The sequence below is a fragment of the Erpetoichthys calabaricus genome, chromosome 3, assembly GCF_900747795.2.
Source record: "Erpetoichthys calabaricus chromosome 3, fErpCal1.3, whole genome shotgun sequence".
In the NCBI taxonomy this organism is placed as follows: domain Eukaryota; kingdom Metazoa; phylum Chordata; class Cladistia; order Polypteriformes; family Polypteridae; genus Erpetoichthys; species Erpetoichthys calabaricus.
This window is the reverse complement of record NC_041396.2, coordinates 79,492,841-79,505,623: the sequence shown is the minus strand read 5'-3', so window position 1 is coordinate 79,505,623 and position 12,783 is coordinate 79,492,841. Positions and strand designations below refer to the sequence as shown.

The following is a 12,783-nucleotide window of genomic DNA, read 5'->3' as shown; positions in this document are numbered from 1 at the left end:
ACATTCAAAGATATCCAAAAGAACCCATCCGGATAGTAGATAAGAGAAACATCAATCTGATCATTTGTTGATAGCTCAGCTGGATTGTAGACTTCAAAAATGAAAAAGTGGGGACTCATTGTAAAACTCAGCTATTCAAATGCGGTGACACAGATGCTGAAACCAAACACTTTTTTCTTCTTTTTTGTCATTAAGGTCAGTGGCAGGGGATAAAAGAGAAAGTTAATGGTTACATTTTGCATTGGTATTCACGAGGAATTTTGAATTAATTATACATAAAATGCTATACTTGGGAAAGAAAAAAAATGTGCACAGTGGCATCATCTCATGCCTGTAATTCACTCTTTTTTCTTGCTAAAACATCAGGTATAATGGGGACACTGGTGCTAAGGCTTTGTTTCTTGTATGAGTTTCTGTAGCACCTGTGACATTGAACCAACATTATATGATTCAAGCCTCCTGGTTTTCTCTGTAATCAGATATAACACAACACTCATTCCATATTATTTCTGATGTGGGAGTGAGATTGTAGAATTCTCAACTCTGATGGAGGCAACTACAGTAATAACCATTAACAACTTTGGGTATGACAATGCATAAGTTGCTTTTGCTGACCATTGTATTTGTTCTGATCAACATTAGCACTGTCATTTGGAATTTCACGGTTTAGCATCTTTGAGTGGAAGGTTTAGAAGGGAACAAAAAATTCTAGGATATCAGATGTGAATTCATATGTTAAAAGAGGAGCCAGTTTAATAGCCACACTCTTTGATGGGAGGTTTACACGTTTGTGATTTTATTTGTCCCAGGAAAGGTTGTATTGATTGAATGGTATTCAACGTGGCTATACTGCTCCCATCTCTGTAATTTATAGAGACCAGAATTGTTTGATCAATTTGTATAGATACTTTTCAAAATGCATGCAATTGTAATAGTTATTTGCATTAGTTAGATTGTCTGTCTGTCTGTCTAACTATCTGACATACATTATTAATCCCAAGGGGAAATTCACATACTCCAGCAGCAGCATACTGATACAAAAAACAATATTAAATTAAAAAGTAATAAAACATGCAAGTAAAAACAGACAATAACTTTGAATAATGTTAATGTTTACCCCCCCGGGTGAAACAGTTTGGGGGAGGAACGATCTCCTCAGTCTGTCAGTGGAGCATATGTCTATCTTGTTGCTGGTTCGTCGTGTGCTGTATCAGTGCATGCTCCCAACCCTCCTCCTCGTCCTATCTTGTTACACCTTAATTCTAAAAATTTAACAAATAATGTCTTAAAAAAATTTAATTTAGGTTTTATATAGCAGTAAATTCATGCCAGTTTATTTAGTATTCCTGATACATATACTGATATGAGGAAAACATTTTGTATTAGGCACCATTGCCATTTATGTTTCAGGTGAAGGCATAGAGCCCAAGATAGCATGCATCTTTGGTGCTGTGTGTCTCAATCTGGGGAGGTTTCTGTCTCAATACTTCATAAGAAAGATTTATGTTTGCTAAAGACGGTCTAAACTTACACTATTAAACCACTTGATTTATGATCATCTGTAATTTAGCACCATATGAAAAATTAACCAAATTGTTTTTAATATCTTAATCTAAATCATTGATAAAAATTAGAAAAATAATTGTCACAAACGGTAATCAATGAAAGACTCCAACGTAGCATTACAATCTGTTTCTTCTACCTACGTACCATGCCTTGAAAAGATATTAAGGATACAAGCAGAAGGTTTTCAATTATGAGAAATCTTATCAAAAGATTTTTTTATGTTGAGATATGTGATACACTCTCTTAATCCTTCAACATATCTCCTCTGCCTAAACCTTTTGAAAATGAATGTTTTGTAATGGATTTCAAAATATGGTTGTTAATGGGTATTCAAAGTTTGTACATATTTTGATGTACATCAAATTGCTAACATTTGGTGTTTGGACAATTAATTTAGTATTCGCTACTTAAATTTCTGTAGTCTTTCTATAGTCTCTCAGCAGCTCAATGGTACTTTTCCTACCTTTTTAACTAGCACAGCTTTTATAAGCAGCTCTCATTTTATCACTAAATATAAAACTCAAGATTATAATGAGCAGACACACACAAACTATAGGAAGTAAAAACTGAATGCTAATGCAGTAAAAAATCTAATTGAGTAATTTTAACTAAAATTGTCTTTACATCTAGTGCCTTGTTTATTCTGCTCACAGTAATTAAGTAAACAAAAACATTTTGAAAAAAAAAAAGTTTAATGGAAGCCCACAATGCAGATTTAAGGGTGTTACATGATTTTAAAGCATTGATCAACCTCTCTAAAAGCCTTTCTACTCACACTGATATACAGTAACTGTAGCACATGTGCTAAGCAATGGTGTTTCCTGTTTTTTCAGGAACAAATGAGAAAAAAATTACTGCAGCACTATAGACAAACCATATTATATTGTTGACTATAAACTATAACTTTTATGAGTAAGTGAGGATACTATGTGCTTAAGAAAGCTGGACTAATCAGTAAAAGAAACGAATTATAAATTTGAATTCAGTATGATAAACAAAATAATAGGGCTGCAACAACTAATCGACAAAAATTATTAAATTCGTTGCTAACAATTTTCAATGTTGAATAGTTGGATTGGTGATGTCAAATGCATTACATTACGGAGATGGAGGGAGACAGAATTCCAAAACTGTGACTTAAAATGTCTAAAGTATGGGGAATACTTTGTGTTAAGATCTTCCAAAAAAACGGCTGCTTGTCAACTATACAATGCAGAATTGTCATGGCATGGAAGTATAATTGTCATACATGAGCACCTCAAGAGGAAACACATGGGAATGAGTGAAGATGTGCCTTCAGCACAATAACCCAACATCCCACTGTATTAGGGCTGGCTTAAAATGTTCATTCATTGAGCCGATGAACTGATGAAGCCACACAATGTTTTAATTCAAGTGTACTCTAAAGTACACAACATAAATTCACCATCAGTTTCTTCTTGCAGACCCTCATGTCAGCGACCACCCTGCCTCCAGAACTGTGTAACCATGCTGCCCTGTGTGCATCAACTGTACACATGCTAGATAAGAAAACATTCAATCTTTGAAGGAGCATTTCTCAGATGTGTCGTTCTTTGCGCCTGCACAACATTTAAAAACACACAATGGTAGCGACTTGTGCACAAATTCATAGCAAATAAATGGACAGCTGTGGCAACTGAAGCCTGCTTTGGTGTAACATGCTATTTTATTGGAGAAGACTGAAGCATGAAGTCAATCTGCCTTACTACAATGCCACTGGAGCAGAGACATACAGCATCCAACAAAATTGACTAGTTGGAGGAGGCTGTATGCAGATTTAAAATTCCTCCTAGCAAAACTGTTGCTATTGTGAATGATAATGGTGCCAATATTGTGGCTGCAGCAAACATCTCAAATGAGAAACATGGATGGTCTTCTTTCCGCTGCAATTGGCACAACTTGCAGTTTTGAATTAATTCTGGACTAAAACATCCTGGCTTTTCTAAAGCTATTGGAGCAGCACCCTGCCTTGTAAAGCATTTTAAAAAAAGTGAGCCAGCCTCCACCAAGCTGAAAGAAAAATAGGTACAGACAGGAATACATGAGCACAAACTTGTACAGGATGTAAGCACAAGATGAAGCAGAACATTCGACATGACTAGCTTAACTGGTTGAGCAAAGGTGGCCTAAAACTGCATACTGTATGACCCCACTATCACACAAAGAGACAAGATGCATCTTGACTTAAACACTGAACAATGGAGCCTGCTTGAAGAGCTTTCCACTGCTCTTAAACCTTCTGAATGTCCAACTGTGTTTCTAAGTAGGGAGAAATATACTTTCTTTAATAATCCTACTTCTAACATAGCTCATGAAATCCACAAAGAATAATGAGTCAAGTGCAGTGCAGGCTTTCCAAATAACTGTTATGCAGCCGCTTTAGCAATGATGGAGGAAGTAGGCCAAACACAGCAATCCATGTTAATGAACTAGACTCAAGGATTAGAAAACTCAAGTTTCTGACACCTGAGCTAGTGTTCCATGTGCATGCTGAAGTACAAACACAGACACTTTAAATGAAAAAGGAAATGGATCACCAACAATGTCAGGAAGTCAAAATCTGTGCTGCCAGTAGCTCCACCAGTAATACTGCTGCTGGACCAACAACTGTTGTCACTGTCACTTTATTTGACTCACTCCTTGGCTTGGGCTACAGCAGAAGATAACAGAGATGTGGAAGCTGAAGACATCTATGACCAGTTATTAAGGAATAAGATCCTGACATACTTTGGAGAGAAACAAGCTGCCAAGGAAGAACATCCATTACATTGGTGGATGACTAATGAGGTTAGATCACCCACCCTGGCCAGTCTTGCAAAGACCTAACTATGTATCCCTGCTACCTCAACACCATATAAGCATCTCTTTTTGGTTGTAGGCAACATAACTTCCAAGAAAAGAGCCAGCCTTAGCCAAGAGCATATCAACCTGCTTACATTTTTGCTTTGCAACTCAAAACTCCTGTAGAACCATTTTACATCCCTGGTGACACTGGTGAAGCAATTTAGGAGTTTATTTTTAAAGCTACTGATGTAGCAGTTTCAGCTATAGTTTGATTTTTAAACCACTGTTGGAGCAATTTAAATAACACAACTAAATTGGATATGTTTCACTGCAAAAACAATTAAGTTCATTGCTCTTTAAAATGTTTTTTTCACACTTTGCATATTTTTTACTCTTTTGTTATATATTGTAATTAGAAGAATTATATTATTAACTCTCAAATTACAGGAGAAATAATATTAAAACATTTAAATAAACTTTTGTCAATAAAATTAACTTTTTTTTATTCCAATTAATCGATCAATCGGAAAAATAATTGAGATTAAATTGATCATCAAAATAATTGTTAGTTGTAGCCCAACAAAATAATGACAATAACCGTTTTCCATAAAATATAATTGAGTACAGTGGAGTTGATCATAAGTTATACAGTAATTTGCAATTCCCTGATACTGTCTTAATCAGAAAATATTAACCTGTGCCAATGAATTGAAAAGACTATTTCCACTAAGTGCTCTGACTCAACAGCTGTAAGAGATCTTAAAATCAAAAGAATGCTTTGTCCATCAGTGCTTCCAAGACTGATTTATTAAATACAGACAAAATCCCCCAAAACTCTACACGCATTTACAAAGTATTCCATTTCTAAATGTTTGCACACACTGCTCATATTGTCATCTATTGTCCAATCATATTTACTATTATTTTATGTAAGCCTTAATGCTGACAGATACAGTAAGGGCTACCAATAAAGCTGTATTTTTCAGATAGTGAGTTAAAAGTATAATCAAAAAATACTTAAGTTTGTAAGACCCAGCATATACTCACCATACATTTTGCCCTCATCCGATAATATAATTTTGCGCCGACCACATGGTGGGTAGATGGCCAAAGCCTCCTGGAAGCTCTGTTCAATGTCCGGACTCCACACCCCTTCTGCATCACCATCCACAGTTTTGTCCAGCCCCTCAGCACCATCGTCCCGCCCCTCCTCTGGGCTGCCGTTCGCGCTCCACTCGTTTGACGCAATTGTGGCGGCTCCTCTAGGGCTCTTTGGGGAGCCCTGACTTGAGGACTGTAATAAAAAAAAATAGGAAATTAGTGATGCATACAGGGATAAATATATATACCAAGAGTCTGAGCAACACATTGTAGGTAAAGATGACAGAGAGAAAGCTCCATTTAGCATAATATGAAGAGCTACATGAGGGGTCCTCAAGTTTAATCTTGGAGAGCTCTAGGTTTTTTCCAACCCGGTTATTTACTTAGAATCCGATCCTTGAGAAGAGAACTAGCTATTTAATATTTAGTTTATTCATTCTTCAAAGTCATTCTTATATTACAGATTTTCCTTTTCAATGATTATCATCCAGATTATTTAAAATAATCTAATCTGCCCCAGTCCATAGTTCTTCACTTTTTGTTCTTCCTTATATCTCTTCCTTTACTTTGGATATATTTTATGAAAAAATATACTTCATGACAAACACAGGTGTAAGTGGGAGCAAGTTAAATAGTGAGCTATGGTCCCTTTGTCATTTATATCTTATTATTAACTGGAAACTGGTTAAGAAAATAAGAGGCAACCAAAAACAATGAAAGTAGATGCTCAAGACTAAAAGAAATAAATAAGGCTTTAGAATCTTAACAAGTGAGTTAACTAAAATCAAGCCGAAACACAATGATTTAACAATATTTGACTTATAAATAAGAAATAAGGTTGGAACAAAAACTTATGCCTACTTTCAGCCCTGCACGACTGAACCTGAGGACCCCTGAGCTGAAGCAAGCTTCCTCTGTTGTTTTGAATGCATATGGATAATGGGTTGGTCTATAAATGTATACAGTCACCATTGTTTAAATTTCCACAATTTCATGCTTCATGAAATCACATAGTATGAACTTTAACCTTTAAATTATATTACAGTTTAGTCACCATTAAATATGAATCTGGCATTGTCTGGCTTATAACACTTACAAAATGGAGTAGTTTGTGCACCCAACACCAAAAGCATAGAAAAGTTTCGCAATGATCTGAACGAAGCCAAACAATACCGACAACTGTTTATAAAAATCAAACGAAAGAATCTATTCAGTCTATGCAGGAGAGGAAAGAGGAAAAAACAAAACAAAAAAAACAAGGGCAGAATGATGGTTAAGAAAATGAAATAAACATTTATGACTGTTTTATGAAAACATCACTGTAAATTACCCGTTCATACAGAAGGAAATGCTTTGGTTTGGTTAAGGAGAAGGTCTTTCTGTTTGAAAGTGGCATACTAACTGAAAATTGATAAAGTGGTTAATTTCTGTTGTGTCTTTATAAGCTGAGGATTTAACCAAAATGCACAAATGGGTAAATGTCAAGAATCAATTCATGCTTTCTGGCATCTGTGCACTAACTACAGCCAATGTCCCAGTTGTTTTAAACAGTTGCTGGTGCAAAATATATATATTTTATAAAATAATCTTAAATTTTCTCTGCTATCAAAAAATCAAGTTTATGATTACAGCATCACATCATGGGGATAGTAAAGCTCATCAGCAAGGACTAAGAAAAGAAAAACAGTGCTATAAAATATTGTAGTGGAACTTGTTTTTCGGTCTGCTACAAATAATAAATCTTGGGAGTAGATTCACTTTCAGCAGGTCAATGATCTCTACCACTGGGCCAAAGCAATAGGCTCAAAAGTAAAAGTAAAGCATATCCTTGAGAGAGTCAGTCAAAACCATAACCTCAACCCCACTAAGAATATGTTGCATGATTTTAAAATAGCAGTACACAAGTGCTGTCCTGGAAACTTGGAAGAAGTCGAGCAAATCTTCCAACTGGAATTAACAACCATCAGTTCCTAACCTGCACGAATAGTTGGTAGACAACCACTTTAAACAGACCAAATGCTTTAATTAAACAAAAAGATGGCTCAGCTAAACTGCAGTGTTGGAGAAAAGTATATTACAGTTTACCACTTTAGCATATTTGTTGACAATGGGATTGAGTGTGGAGTTTAATTAATTGTTTTCAGAGAATAGTATAGTGGGATTTTTTTTCAGTTTTCCTTTTACTTAACAGTGTATTATTTATAAACAGCAAACAATATTCCTCTGTCTGAAATTTCCATCAGCATTCTCGCTATCAGTTCTAGATGCAAGATTAGAAAGTAAACTTTCATTTGAAAATGACTAGATTCTTTTCCTTCTTACAAAGAAATTTTAAAAAATCCAATTAAAATTTAAGAATATGGGCAAATCAGAAGATCAGGTTAAAGAAATTCTATAATATTGCATAGCTGCATCAAGATTAACATACATCTGAATAAAGAGAATTGAAATGTTTAATTCATTTTTAAGCATTCAGATGATAGTACACATTGAAAGATGTTCACGGATAAAAATGTGACAACAAACACAAAACAAGACAGTTTATGTCTGACAGTCTGGTTTCAGTTTAAACCTGCCTCCACTGTGGCCCACCAGGATTAGGAGTGAGCATCCTTCTTTTAAATTAATCAAACCTAATCAATTTATAGTCAATTACTGTATTAGGCTAAAAATAGAATGCAGATTATCATGTATTACATTGAAAAATAGCCTTTAACACTTAACAATGAATATGATGCTTAATGCTGGTTCACTACACTGTTTTAATGACCTGGATTACTGCTTTAGTCGCTCTGCATTTTTGGAAAAAGGCTTATAGTATGTGAGAACATGCACACATTCATTTTATGAATCCACTTATTTCAACAGAGGGTAATATGGGACTGGGGAGTGTTCTATAATCAATGGGCCCACCCTGGCAAGGACTCAACTCTATTACATCCAAAACTTGCACACATCCACACTGGGCCAAAGCAAGGAAAATAACCTCCTGTGTGAGAGAAAATTTGCACTTAAATAAGACATTTTAATATACCAGGATTGCAAAAATGTAAAAGGCAGTTAAAAAGATGAAGCCAACAGTTTCTGGGACCATAATGTTTAAAAATAATAAAGGAAATACAGTATATTCAACAGAAACAAAAAAAAAAACATCATAGAATCTTTTACTTTCAACCAAACCACTGTGTTCATTATTCTGTTTTATATTCTTCATACTGATATTAAAAGAATAATATAATGCTCCATGAAAATAGTAAACTAAACTAACTGAAAACACAATTATAATAATACAAGTTCTTGAATAATATTTCAAATTTGAATAATAGATTTAAAAAACATTTTAGCTTTGGGTTGACATTTCTTTGGAAATGCTTTCAATTAATTGAAAATGCTGCTGCAAGAATCATTGTAAGGACTACAAAGTATAACCACATAACTCCAGTTCTCAAATCTTTACACTAGTTTCCAGTTAAGTTTAGAGCCAATTACAAAATCATCCTCTTTATAAATGAAGCTTTAAGTGGCCAAAGCCCTGCTTACCTCTTTGAAATTATAATTACTTACTAACCAGAGTGTGCATTAAGATCTCAAGATACCAGCCTACTAAAGTTACCGTGGATAAATAAAACAGCAGTAGGAGGTCACGCTTTAAGCCACAGGGACACAAAGCTGAAGAGTGATCTGTTTGCATATATAAGAGATGCCCCTTCAACCTCTGCTTCTTTTAAATCCAGGCTGAAGACTTATTGCGTTAGGCTAGCATACTCTGATTAGGGCTGCTGATTAGCTGTATATATTGCATCTCTGTCTGTTAGTTGTTTGTACAAAAATATAATACCAATAATTATAAGCCGATTCCATTCCTTTTCTATTATGTTTCACTTCTCAGTATCCTGCTGTGGCACGCGTTGCCACTGCTCTACATTCAAGCTGTTTTCCTGCCTATTGAAAGACATCTTAGATACTGGGATCATTGGAATTAACAGATTCTGTTGTCAGATGGCTCAGCACAGGCTCTACTTTATAATGCCCAGGAGGTGGTAGGCAAGAAGCTGGCCTAGGTCTACAGGACTTTGACTGTGTCTGGCAAATTTGATTTGTCTGTTATAATTGACCGTGGTCCCTGCAGAAGTCTATTTTTCTCTAGGGTTGCTGCTGACTGGAATTTTTGTTTTCATTTCCTCTGGTGTCAACTGGTTATATCTGAAGCATTAATTAATGGACACATTTTGCTGGGCAATGATACATTTTGATCATTTTTGAACTTCTTTGTTTTAATGTCTGTTTAAACAAACCTGCAACTTCATGTTTACTTATTATATAATTAATTTAATTTGTAAAGTTTGCGTTTGCATTTACCTGTGAATAAGTGAACCAGTGAAAAGTGCTACACAAAAATAAACTGAACTAAAATGCTTGCATGAGCCAAAATAGGACCAATGGTGTTGCAAATAGCAAAATAGATTACAAATGTCAATCTGATTGAGTTCTCTTTTCAGAATTCATTCTTAAGTATTGTGACGCAATGAGGTACATCAATATGAAATATTTTTGGTTGCTTAGGGCACTGCTGATTTAACTCTCTTAATATTAAATACTTCTATTTATAGTCAAAAACCCTGAACTATTTGGCTATTAACACTGATTTTTTTATTCCTTTTGTATGTTTCTGGAAAGGGAGGTGGAGAAAATGTGTCAACTTTAGTTATAGGTCTTGTTTTAGTCACTCAAAAAATAAAATAAATTAATAAATACAAAACACAGACGTAGATCAATATGCACATTTTTTCAGAGAACAAACTGTCTTTACAAAAGGTAGTTTAGGAAAATATTAAGCATACCCAATCAAGCATGTGTGGTGTAGCGGGTCCACAGCTCAAGTTAACAGGGCCACTTTTTAAATAAATAATCGCTGCACTCATGGCTTAGTGAGGGGGCATGGTGTATGTGTGGCCGAGTGGTTCCTGGGGGAATTCGTGATGCGGGTGGTCCTCGCTTAAGTGCACAGGTGAGGAGTCGTCCGCATCCATAATTGTTCCCGGGAGCTTCTGATTGCCACAGCTGATCCACGTCCCCATAATAAATAGAAGCGTGAGGCGGCTAGGGGGGAGAGAAGAAAAAATGATGAAAAGATGGACGAAGGTTAAGGTGGCAGGAGAAGAAGGTGGGTAGCAGGGACAAGATAGCCGGTGCGAGAGAGCGCAGGCTCGCAGGCAGCTGGACAGTGAGCCCTAACGGGGTGTTTGGCTGACACCTATGGCAGTCGATTGTTGTTGCTCCCGCTGAGTATTGTGAGAAGCGGGAGTGACCGGAAGTAGGATGACTCGCCACGGAATACAGCAGGAGTCAGGAGGTGGATTCCCCAGCGTGAGCATTCAGGCCATTGGGGGAACCCAAGTCTCGGTCTGGGGAGATCTGAACCGAAGCCAGGGATCGGGAAGCCTCCGGATCAGAAGGCAGAGCAGCTCAGCTGCAGGTAGGGTGGCTCCCCTGGTGCATAGCCTGGACGGGAGAAGCAGGGGAGTCACCAGTAGAAAGGCACCAGGATCTGTTTTAAAGGGACAGCTTCCAGCCATTGTTTTAAACTCTTTTTTTTTAAAAGATTGTTTCTAATGGATTTTAACCTTCACTTTTCACCTCTGTTTTTATGGATTATTTATTTAATGACACATTTTGATACACTACACTATTCATTTGAAAACTGTTTTGTTGGTTTTAATAAAAGCACTTGGCACTTTTTTTGCATCATCACCTTGCTTTGTTGTGCCTCACTGCCTAGCTCATCGATGACATTACCGATGGTGTCAGGTTCAAGAGCTCCCAAAAGCAAGATGGAAGCATGGAGCAAACCCACATCGTCACAGCATGTTACAGAAGGGCTTCTTTTCCCTTAACTATTCACATTGGTTAAATACAGTAGCACGTGGTTATTCTCGACCATGGTGCTCATTTTTTTGATATAGGTTTTAATTTAAACATTGCCTTCAATTTGATGAACCACACACACTTTTTGCTGTTCTTTACTGTAAAGAAACTACCTTTTTTCTGACATGATAAACAGCAATTTTAAATAACACATCATTTTCAAACCCACTTAATTCAAATTTGGGTAACTGGATGAGTCAGTATCCTAGCAGCAATGGCAGCACAGCAGGCATAGCCCTGAACAGAGTACCAGTCCTTTGCTGAGCCCAATCACACACACTGCAGCCATTAAGTATCTTTAATTAAATTAATTTGCATGTCAATGGGGAGGTAAACAACAGCATTCAGAAGAAAACCATTGCAGACATTTGGAGAACCTTCTGATATGACATTCATGCCTATCTCCAAGATTCAGCCAGGTTCCATTTATATGTCGCTACATATACCACTAGTGGATTTTTGTTTTGGTACATTCAGATGTGTTTAAATATAGAACTATCATCAATTCTATTTATATAAATTACATTTACACTGATCAGCCACAACATTAAAATCACCTGCTGAATATTGTTTATGTTCCCCTTATGCCACCAATTATAGCTCTAACTCCTCGAGGAATGGACTCCATAAAACCTCTGAAGGTGTCCTGTACTATCTGGCACTAATGCTTTAGCAGCAGATCCTTTAAGTCCTAGTTCTTAGCTGAATCCTCCATGCATTAGATTTGTTTTTCCAGCACATCCCACAGATACTTGATCAGATTGAGATCTGAGGGAATTCGGACACCAAGTCAACACCTTGAACTCTTTGTCATGTTCTTGAAACCATCCTTAAACTATTTTTGCAGTGTGGCAGGGTACATTATCCTGCTGAAAGAGACTACTGCCATCAGGGAGCACTATTGTGGCAAAGGGGTGAACATGGTCGGCAAAAATCTCTAGATAAGTGGTACGTGTCAAAGTAACATTCACATGAATGCCAGGTCCCAAGGTTTCCTAGAGCCTCACACTGCCTCTGCCAGCTTCACATAGTGCATTCCTGCCGCCATCTCTTCCCCAAGTAAATGGCATATGTGCACCCAGCCATCCATATGATCTAAAAGAAAATAAGATTCATCAAACCAGGCCACCTTCTTCCATTGCTTAATGGTCCAGTTTGGACACTCATGTGCCCACTGAAGGAACTTTCAGTGGTGGACAGGGACAGCATGGGCACTCTTTATTGGTCTGCGTCTATGCAGCAGTGTTCTGACACCTTTCTCTCATGGGCAGTATCAAGTTTTTCAGCAATCTGCGTTACAGTAGCTCTTCTGTGAGACTGGACCACATGGGCTAGTCATCGTTCTCCACACGTGCATCAATGAGCCTTGATCGCTCATGAACCTGT

General features: G+C 36.8%; 1 protein-coding gene across 7 annotated transcripts in view; it reads right to left on the bottom strand.

Moving 5' to 3' along the window:
* The window catches only part of tead3a (TEA domain family member 3 a), a 176,058-nt gene that overhangs the window by 83,688 nt on the left and 79,587 nt on the right, over window positions 1-12,783 (bottom strand). For all 7 annotated transcript variants that reach the window (XM_051924585.1, XM_051924590.1, XM_051924588.1 and 4 more), the window contains exon 2: window positions 5,419-5,665. In XM_051924585.1, coding sequence (XP_051780545.1) covers window positions 5,419-5,425 — 7 coding nt within the window. In that variant the 5' untranslated portion in view covers window positions 5,426-5,665. The remainder of the gene's footprint in view (window positions 1-5,418; window positions 5,666-12,783) is intronic.